Genomic DNA, 11281 nt, shown 5'->3' on the forward strand with positions numbered 1-11281 from the left:
CCATGCAGGCTATTGGATAATGTTAACCAATAGCCAAAAAAGCTATTTAGGCTTTGCTTTCGAAATCTTGCTTTCAGTCCTGACTCCTGACTCCATTCTGGTATGGAACACCTACTTTTCACAATCCAAGCAAATCCCGATGGATAGAATCAAGTCCCTACATTTTCTTCTCTTCTGAATTCTCTGTTTCACTCTGTGAATCCTTGTTTGCATTTGACAATTTGGCATAGGCCTTATTTCATTCACTTTAAACTTTTGGAAAATAAGACACTATTGTGCGTCCTTTTCAGAAGAGCACAGCTTGTTTTATTTGGAAGGTCTATTAAATAAGTCTTATGGAGTTCTGTACTTTGTGACACTTTCTTCAGATTTTTTTTCATCTCTGGTGAGTCAGTCTCTCTGCAAGCTACAGTTCCAGAATCTTCTTCAGCTACTGTGACCCCCTGCCTACCTTTGCAGACCTAGGTCACTTAAAACGAAAAGAGCTCCTCTCTATGTGTATTATTTAGGTAATCTGATCAGCAGTGTTCAGAGTCTGAAGAAACAGATTGAAAGTTGAAGAAGATAGGCCTGCAGAGTTTGCATTAAAGTGAAATTGGCTAGCACTTTTCGAGGGTCCTGGGTGAAGGCGAGGTCCGTCGTATCGGGTTAGGTTCATGTTGTTGCTGGCAGACGTTATGTGTAATGACTCATCCTGATAAAACAGACAGTGGCCAGTTTTGAATGTGCACATGCTGCGATATGATGTCAAACAAGTCAGGAATAGACTGCAGATGCCTATTTATCAGAGTTTATGCTACATCAGAGAACACTGCAAATTCATTGATTTCATTTAAAATAGTAAATTTTTAAGACAATGGCGGGAAGATGCAAGGGTTTTCAAAGTATGTGCTCCATTATGCAACCAAAAGGTTAGAGTGCAAAAGTTAAAGTTTCTATTACAAACAAACACACACTGCCATCGGCATCTGTTGACAAATACGAATTTCAGAGAGGCAGAGCTAGTCATGCTTTCAAAAATCTAATTCTGCCCTACTTGATTCAGTGATGCATTGCGCTGACTACCAATGGGAGTGCAAGATTTGGTACTTTATACAGTTGCATTCTGGAGTCATGTAGGAATGTTTGCTAGAAACCAACTGCACAGAGGTGTGTAAATACCCCTTTAAAATGCATCTTATGCAGTTCTATTCATCGAATGCTCTGTCATAGGTTGCTCTAGTAAGCATCTCAATACAGGAGGTAGCTTTTTATGGGGGTTTGTTTTATTTTGCTGGGGCATAGAAATCATTATCACTTGAAATGTCAATTTTTTTAATGCCCCAAATTTTGGATAGACCTGTACTTTTCATGTCAAATATCCTCCCACTTTTCAGATTGTTCCATCACCCCTGGTTTGCTCAGCGTGACTTAAGCGTTTGAAAGTAATAGAAAAAGAGAGATAACTTTAAAAAGAATAGAAAAACAGAATGGTAGAAAGAGAGGAAGAGTTGAAAAGAGGGTGTAGGGATTGATATAGGTAAATGGTAAGGAAGGAGAGATACAGAAAGAAGGGAGGGATGAGAGAGCAAGCATCAAAATCCTGCACTATGATTTATGCCATGTCATTTTCTCTGAAGCAGCGGGGTCGAGAGAGAGAGAGAGAGAGAGAGAGAGAGAGAGCGAGCAGAAGGCAAACATATAGCATCAATTTTGTTTGTGTGTGGTCAGTTGTCCCCTCTTAATACGATATCTTAAGATGGAACAGCTTTATAGATCTGCAGTGTTTTTAAGGAGTCACAACCCACTTAAATGGACCGTTGGTGCTGGGTTACTTCTTAATTGCAATCTGTTACTGTTTACAAATTACATGACTAAAATTGTAGTCAGTAATGAAATCTCTTGGATTAAATTTGTAATTTAATATTATTGCTTTTGGGATAAAATATTTGAGTTGAATATAATCTGATTGCTTTTGGATTACTTCTGAACTATTTGTTTTTATTTGATGTTGCTGGAATTTGAGTTGGAGAAGCTTGTACCATTTGGCAATGTTGCTTAAATTCATTAAATAAAACTTACTTCATGGATCAAAATATGATAATTAATTTTGTAGACCTGGGGAGATTATGCTAAAGCCAGCTCAGTGGGAAAATATCTTCCAAGTATGCATGGATTTAAAGAAAACTAAATTTTGAAAACTTCATACTGCACCACCACTGAAGTGATTTCTGTAGTTTTGCTAGTCTTTTGAGAGGGCACTTTCCTGCATGCTGAGAGAGAGGAATGAATGAATATATATATATATATATATATATATATATATATATATATATATATATATATATATATATATATATATATATATATATATATATATATATAAAGCCAAAAGTAAATATGTATAAATGTCGAACAGTTTAATGGGGAAAAGTATTAGCTAACTAGTAATTCCAGTGTCTACTAGCAGCATCATTACGGTTTAGTTGACTGATCTTGCACATTCCTAATTTGGATAGTGTCATTAAAATAAATACGTTTTTCCAATATAGTTAATATAATTACTTATTTACATTCGTATTATTATGGGTACCACAGTGATGTTCTTAATAAATGTAAAGAAAAGAAACTACATTGATGCAATCTATATATCCAAATAGTGAAAATGTATTGATAAACTGTCATTTTACGTTGTGCTACAAAATTGAAAAACAAAAGGCTGCGTTGGAACTCTGTTGTGCATTTTCTTTTTTTTAACTGGCTTTTTAAAATGAACCTTCCAATCAAATGATTCGCTTAATTAATCGTTTTCCTCAGTGCTACATGACACAGCATTCACAGCACATTTCGCATCCCAATTGCACATTTCAGAATGGGGGTGGGGGGGTGGGTGTGTTAAAGGCAGGACATAATTGTATTCATCAAGAATAGATTGGATCATGAAAAGTGGTCTCTGTTTGTCAGGTGAATGAAGAAGAGGGGATGAAATGTAAGAGAGCTTGATGTCGTTATTGTCAGCAAAAAAAGGAAAGTTGTTTAAAGGTGGCGGAGCAAGTTAATAGACTTTGACAAACATTTACAAAGTAATTATTATAATTTTTTTTACATTTATTTTGTTAGCATAATATGCACTGTTGAATCATTTGCAATGTTACCCAGAATGTAAATAGGTTCCATCATGATTTCACGTTGACTTTGTTGACAGATAGGAGTGGTCACTGAGAGAATGTATCAAAACACATTAGCTTCTCATGCTCCTATAGAACTGGAGCTCCAAACAACTCCAAAAATGTGTTTAATCAGTTGCTTTGGGTTTTGTCTCCTGTTTGCTTGCCAATAAGGCTTCATTTGCCACCATGCACGAATGCTCTTAAGAAACCCTGAGTGTAACAAGTATGAGAGGAATGGCTAATGTGTTGGATGAATGCTTGTGGCTCTTATATAATTAGGCCATGAAACGAGTTCAGCTGCTGAATCTATTAACTTGAGCATTGAAATAGAACCCCTGAAGTAATAATTACTCCAATTCATCAGACTGCGTGTTCTGTCATGGGTATCACTGAGCTGTGAGATTCACAAGCTTGTGTTCAATTATGGTTTCTCTGTGTTAGGATTGTTTTTCAGAACTCATTATATGGATTTATTCAGATTTTAATTAAACTGTAGATTCTATTTTTATCAGACTAGTAAATAATCTACCTTTTTTTTGTTTTTCTGTCTTTTTTCCCCCTTTTCTTTAGGTGTAATGAGAGGGCCTTTCTTAAGCAGATGATGGCAGACGTTGAGACGTCGTATTCAGAGTTTATAAACTGTGACCGTACGGGTCGCAGGAATGCTGTGCCGGATATTAAAGGAGAGGGGGTAGTGGCGGGTATCAGTGAAATTACCAAAGACATGGCTCAGATGGACCTGAAAGCCACTGGTAGGTCAACATTTACAGTATTTGAAAGGCAGCACTGTATCAATATTCCTCAAACTTTGTACTTTATTTTTCCATTATTTATTCTCCATTCAAACTTTTTGTAGGAAATTTCACCTTTAAGTTTGCTGTCTATTTTGGGCCTTTATAAATGTTAAGATTCAAGTTTTTAAAATCTCCCTTTGACTTTGTTCAACCTTCCAAATCTCTGTTTAAATCAACTGAATATTCGAACAATGTGACTGACAATATAATTATTACTGTATCATGGCTATAGTTAGTCAATAGTGATTGCATAGTCAATTCACAATTGATCATTTATTTCCAAACTGAACTGTCTACTCAAGACTGCTGAATTTGTCATCTATTTTATCATCTATATACAATTTTACAATGCTGTTAAATGTTTGAGTTGATTCTCCTACATTAAAGGGGTAGTTCACCCAAAAATAAAAATGTTCTTATCATTTACTCACCCTCATGCCATCCTAGATGTGTATGACTTTCTTCTGCAAAATATATATATATTGTTTTAAATATTTCAGCCCTGTTGGTACTCATAATGCAAGTGAATGGTGGCCAGAACTGTGAAGGTCCAAATATCACATAAAGGCATTATAAAAGTAATCCATACAACTCCAGTGGTTTAATCCATGTCTTCTGAAGCAATCCAATCGGTTTTTGGTGAGAACAGACCAAAATCAAATCCCTTTTTCACTATAAATATTGACAGCAGTCTCCTCAGCTTTGCTGAGCATGCGCCAAGCACTAGGAAATGTAATCGAACTTTAAATTGTGATCTTGCCTAGAGACTGCAATGGCAAGATGTACAGTGAAAAAGGAGTTCCATTTTGGTCTGTTCTCACCAAAAACTGATTGGATCACTTCAGAAGACATTGATTTAACCACTGGAGTCATGTGAAGTACTTTTATGATATCGTTATGATATTTGGACCTTCAGAGTTCTGGTAACCATTCACTTGCATTGTAAGGACCTACAGAGCTGAAATACTCTAATAAGAATCTTCATTTGTGTTCGGCAGAAGAGAGAAAGTCATACACATCTGGGATGACATGAGTGAGTAAATGATAACAGAACTTTAATTTTTGGGTGAACTATCCCTTTAACCCACAGAATTTCATGACAATGATGTTGAACCAAAGCCCAAATCTAGTTTTTCTATTTACAGTATTATTAATGTAAATGACTGGTATCAAAACAGTCAGTGCTTCTTATACGATGAAGAAGTGATAATGTCTCTTGACTGCTAGTGGTCTATCAGGTTGTATTTATTATGCTGCACTGCATCAGTATGACCCATGTAATGACTTGCGTTGTGTAGAAGTTAAGATTTTAGTATATTACCCATTACAGGCATAATTCACAAAAGAGGATCTGAAGACTTCCACCGGTTTTTCTTTCACACTATCTATTACTTTGTAATCCAGGACAAAGCTCCCTAAGGTCACAGTGTCCATAATGAACACATATAGGTTTCTGTGAGTTTGAATACATGCTGTCACAGCTGACAAAGATTTATTATCCGCCCTCTCAACAATAACCACTTCCTTGACCATTTCCTAATCTTATGGGAACTTTTCCACTCTTTCTAACTGAAGTAAGAGCCACATCTGTCTCTATTTGACCCAGTTTCCGTAGTTCAAATTCTTGGCACCATTTTATCACTCTGAAATAACCTGAGACTTTCCCATGACCACAAGGACTCTGTCAAGAAGAATGTGTAGCTAGGAAATATACTTCTACCCGCCTGAGAGAGCATTTCCTATTTTTATTCAATTCTTTTGAAGTCCAAGGAATTATCAAGGATGTCCATGATACCTGAAACAAAAAACAATCTATTAACATTCCCATTCACAGGACCGCCTGGGAGTAGGCAATTTGAAATAAGCCATTTTTCTTTTTTCTGTCTAAGTACATTGCTAATTTTGCATGGCTGCTATTTGAGAAATATGCTTTTTAGGCCCAGATCAACATAGTCTCATGCCAACTCATCAGATTTTGTATGAGATTGCGAAATTGTAAAATATTGTATGACTTGGCTCGTTCGAAAATATACAACTTTTATTCCATTGAGACCATCCAATCAACAAACAGAATTTCAAATCGATACAATACAAGCATCAAATCTTAGCAAGCCTCCTGTCCAACAATTTATTTTAAGAAAGGAAATGTCTGTGAGCACATTTTGTTAATCATTCAATATTTATTTATGCAATACTAATGGCTGATGTAAGTCGATAACACATGTAATATGCATCTCTCGTCTCGTTCAAAAGCCTCCATGTTTCTGTTTCTTCCATGGTAAACAAGAGATTTTCCTTTAGAAATAAAAGTTAGGGGTAGGTTTTAGGTAAGGGGTTACACTTCATGATTACTTTAAGGTTTGATCTGGGCGTTAAACGTAGAATTTTTTTTTTAATAACATTTGTTCCTTGGTTTGTTTTATTTTTCTCTATGGCTGTAAAAGTCGTTTCTTACAGTTTCGCCATCTAGTATTACGATTTGTCATGGGACCGAGTTGGGGACATGCTTCCCAGCCAAACCCTGACCCCTTGAAATTACCTTCCTTAAAGCTGCACCACAAAAGATTTATTAATTGTTTTGTTTACAATTAACAGAAGTTCATTATTGAGTGAGTACATGAACAAATCCATGTTCAAAACCCTGTCCTTGTCTTACCCCGATTCATTACGGAAAGACTACAATAATGATTTTGAGCAGTCGGGTCTGATTTGCTGTGAAATCGCAGGCATATGTCATTCGCCCTTGCATGTTTATGTCATGTCCGTTAGCTCAGAAAGTATGTCTGTCTGTGTTGCGTGAGTGTTGGGGAAGTGAAAAGTGAGTAGCGAGTGCGTCAGCTGTTAGTCAGTCGTGGATTCAGGAGTCAGGACAGCAGAGGCTTGAATCACTCTTCTAGTGGATTTCTTACTGTTTTTAACTGTTTGGCGAAGTTGTTTACCTGCTATAATGCTTCGAAATGTTTTCTGTTGGGTTGTTTAAGCTTTATATTGGTTTCATGCTTTAATGAATCAGACATTACTCATGTGTACCGATCACAATGTGTTTATACGTTTTTGTTACTGTAACATGTTTACTAATGTTTATGACTTCTGAATATTTTTTTACATAGTTGCAGTTTAGAGACTTCCTAAGTGCGTGTGCCACTGTTTTCTTATTTCATTTATTCCAGTCACAGAAATGCACAAGTTGTTGTCACTTTCCGTTTTGCCCTTTTAGCAGATAAATGAAAAAAATAAAAAATAAATGTGCATGTCGAAGACCTAGGCTAATGGTCAAAATGTTGCATGCAAGTGTAATCCAGTATTTTTTGAGCAATAAATCTGTTTGCAGACACTTAACATTTCTTTCCTTTTAGCCTGTTTAAACTGATCTAAAAGCCACTAAAAGGTAGATCGAATGTATGCTCATCTGAAGTTGTTTACTGTACTGTGAAATCAGTACATTACAATGTATATTCATTTGTTTAGCATGTAACCATCTCTTTATTATAACTTCCAAAGAAATGATTAAACGTTTATTATTGTAATTGTTACATTGCATATTTCTGCATATTGTTTTCATGTCCAATAAAGTATATTTCGTCATTATCGATTCCTTGTGTTGTTTTATATTACCATATTTTTGTTTGCAGTGCATAGACCTACTATTGTAGTATTACAGTTCACTTGCATTGTCTACTGAGGCTGTAGATTGTAATACAAGTTCAACTTAAGACGCTACATTTTTATATCAGCCATATTACAAGTTTTAACCTCTTAAATTGATGTGCAGTTCAATACAAACATTAATGTGTATTGCGCAGTAGATAAAACACTTGAATAATGATATTAAAACATAATGAAGAGTGTGGTTTATCTTCCTCAAAGTAATATCTCTGTTGTAAATGTAAAAAAAAAAAAAACATAATCAACATGAGAATAGCACATCATGACTACAGGTAAATATCTCAGAGTGATGATCGCAGGCAAAGCAGGTAACTTTAAACCATGAGATTCATCCACCAGAAGAGCAGTTTCAAATCACACTTTGCTAAAATATTCTTGAAATTTTAGGATTCAACCACAGATGTCGCTAGAGAGCCTTAAGTGGAGCTTTAATTATCTTAAAGGTATAGTTTGCACAAAAATTGTAATTCTCTTATCATTTACTCAGCCCATGCCATCCCACATGTGTATCACTTTCTTTCTTCAGCAGAACACAAATGAAGATTTTTAGAAAAATATCTAAGCTTTGTAGATCCATGAAATGAGATTTTTTTATTTTTTATTTTTATATATATATATATATATATATATATATACACTCACCTAAAGGATTATTAGGAACACCATACTAATACTGTGTTTGACCCCTTTCAGCCTTCAGAACTGCCTTAATTCTACGTGGCATTGATTCAACAAGGTGCTGAAAGCATTCTTTAGAAATGTTGGCCCATATTGATAGGATAGCATCTTGCAGTTGATGGAGATTTGTGGGATGCACATCCAGGGCACGAAGCTCCCGTTCCACCACATCCCAAAGATGCTCTATTGGGTTGAGATCTGGTGACTGTGGGGGCCATTTTAGTACAGTGAACTCATTGTCATGTTCAAGAAACCAATTTGAAATGATTGGAGCTTTGTGACATGGTGCATTATCCTGCTGGAAGTAGCCGTCAGAGGATGGGTACATGGTGGCCATAAAGGGATGGACATGGTCAGAAACAATGCTCTAGTAGGCCGTGGCATTTAAACGATGCCCAATTGGCACTAAGGGGCCTAAAGTGTGCCAAGAAAACATCCCCCACACCATTACACCACCACCACCAGCCTGCACAGTGGTAACAAGGCATGATGGATCCATGTTCTCATTCTGTTTACGCCAAATTCTGACTCTACCATCTGAATGTCTCAACAGAAATCGAGACTCATCAGACCAGGCAACATTTTTCCAGTCTTCAACTGTCCAATTTTGGTGAGCTCTTGCAAATTGTAGCCTCTTTTTCCTATTTGTAGTGGAGATGAGTGGTACCCGGTGGGGTCTTCTGCTGTTGTAGCCCATCCGCCTCAAGGTTGTGCGTGTTGTGGCTTCACAAATGCTTTGCTGCATACCTCGGTTGTAACGAGTGGTTATTTCAGGCAAAGTTGCTCTTCTATCAGCTTGAATCAGTCGGCCCATTCTCCTCTGACCTCTAGCATCAACAAGGCATTTTCAGCCCACAGGACTGCCGCGATACTGGATGTTTTTCCCTTTTCACACCATTCTTTGTAAACCCTAGAAATGGTTGTGTGTGAAAATCCCAGTAACTGAGCAGATTGTGAAATACTCAGACCGGCCCGTCTGGCACCAACAACCATGCCACGCTCAAAATTGCTTAAATCACCTTTCTTTCCCATTCTGACATTCAGTTTGGAGTTCATGAGATTGTCTTGACCAGGACCACACCCCTAAATGCATTGAAGCAACTGCCATGTGATTGGTTGATTAGATAATTGCATTAATGAGAAATTGAACAGGTGTTCCTAATAATCCTTTAGGTGAGTGTATAAAAATACAAATAAAAAAAAAATTATATATATAATTTTTTTTCAGGAAAAACAAAAGAAATCCATATCTTCAGAAGCAATATAATAGGTGTGGGCGAGAAACAGAACAATATTTAAGTTATGTTTTACTCTAAATCTTCATTTTCACTTTCAGATGTGAAAGTAAAACTAAAGAGGCACCACATGTGACTTTCAGATGTAAAAGTGAAAATTTAAAGTTAAATAAAAATTATATTTTGATCTGTTTCTCACCCACACCTGTTGTATTGCTTTTGAAGACATGGATTTAACCACTGGAGATTTATGGATTACTTCTGTGCTTCTATTGTGATATTTGGAGCTACCAAGGCCTGATCACCATTCACTTGCATTGTATGGACCTACAGAGCTGAGCTGTTCCTCTAAAAACCTTTGTTTGTGTTCTGATGAGAAAAGAAACTCATATGGCATTAGGGTGAGTAAATGAGAGAACTTTCCATTTTGGATGAACAATCCCTTTAATGTTTGTGTTCAAAGTTGCATGAAGGTATCTCTCAAGTTATTCTCAATAAGCATGTCAAGGGGATCTAGTCTGACTAGAAAGCCAGATGCTAACAGTTGTCCTATCTGTGGCTTTTAGAGGGAGAAACCTCTGGATCTCCAGCCCCTGAAGTGGAGGCATCCGGGAGCCAGGACAATCCAGGGCATGAAGGACCATCATAAAGCTCAAGAATGACCTGAAGGAGAGAAGAGCTTGGGGAGTTCTCTCCTTTATCATAACTAATTCTCCTCATCTTTGCTCATCGGGTAGCAGTGAAGAGCTCCTCTCATAGACTGCCATTAAGGTGGATGTCCACCCATTGCATGCTGTTGAGTGCCTAAGAGATAGATGGAGAAGACACTGCCTTTGCAAACACTACTACATGGGATGGATATGTTGAGGACTGGCTTGAGCATTCATTGACAGTGCCAAGTGATGGAATTTTTTTTTTTTTTTTAATTACAGATCAAACAGAAGCACAGATATTTTGATATATTTCCATCCCAAACTAAACTGTTTATTAGGAATGTGAGTTATTGGTGAAATACTCAGACCTACTGTATACTATAAATAGTACCAAATATAGCCTTTTTGTTACAGTCCATGCACCGATGACTTATTATTAGTTATTTTTTATTTTTAAATACAATGACCACTACAATTGAAGTAGGTCTGATTATAAACAAGAATTCCTGAATGTTTCCTAAGGTCAGAAGAGAATTGTTTCTATACTTCATTACTTAATGTAATACAAATGTAACATAATTAACCATATTTATGTAGTATCTGATTTATTGTTTTCTGCTTCTGGCATTGTTTAGTGGTTTTTGTCAAACTCTCAAAAACACTTGTTGAAACACTGCATTTATATTGTGACTATAAATGTAAGTACCTTATAAATAAACAGGAATGACATTATTGCAGTTTCAAAGTCTTATTTCATAGGACTCATGTACACCGTACATGGCTGAAATTCTAAACAATCTGCTATTTTATAAACTAAATATTTATTCAGTCTGGATGAAAGTTGCATGCCTTGATGTGAACAGACTTACCATTTAGAGAATTTTTGCTGCAAGATATAGTACCAGGCAGGTGTGGAATTCATTTTTGACTTGTGGACTGGTTTTTAAATGTGTGGTGCGGGTATTAAGCAATGAAGGTATTTGCATTGGATTTCCATTTTCTCAAATTGGGGAAAATAATCATAAAACAGTCGCCCCTAACTGCATTTTTGTTTAGAAGTAGAAACCCTAACAATTGTGCTAAAAGAATCTCCTCTTTTAACTTAT

At 36.3% G+C, this 11281-nt stretch overlaps 1 protein-coding gene across 1 annotated transcript in view; it reads left to right on the plus strand.

Annotated features, from left to right (window-relative positions):
- The window catches only part of LOC127629126 (cAMP-dependent protein kinase inhibitor gamma-like), a 48038-nt gene extending 37142 nt beyond the window's left edge, over positions 1 to 10896 (plus strand). Inside the window, exons 2-3 of the mRNA XM_052106205.1 lie at positions 3720 to 3901; positions 10089 to 10896. Coding sequence (XP_051962165.1) covers positions 3748 to 3901; positions 10089 to 10171 — 237 coding nt within the window. The 5' untranslated portion in view covers positions 3720 to 3747 and the 3' untranslated portion in view covers positions 10172 to 10896. The remainder of the gene's footprint in view (positions 1 to 3719; positions 3902 to 10088) is intronic.
- The last annotated feature ends 385 nt before the right edge of the window (positions 10897 to 11281 follow it).

Source organism: Xyrauchen texanus, chromosome 35, assembly GCF_025860055.1.
Source record: "Xyrauchen texanus isolate HMW12.3.18 chromosome 35, RBS_HiC_50CHRs, whole genome shotgun sequence".
Taxonomy (NCBI): domain Eukaryota; kingdom Metazoa; phylum Chordata; class Actinopteri; order Cypriniformes; family Catostomidae; genus Xyrauchen; species Xyrauchen texanus.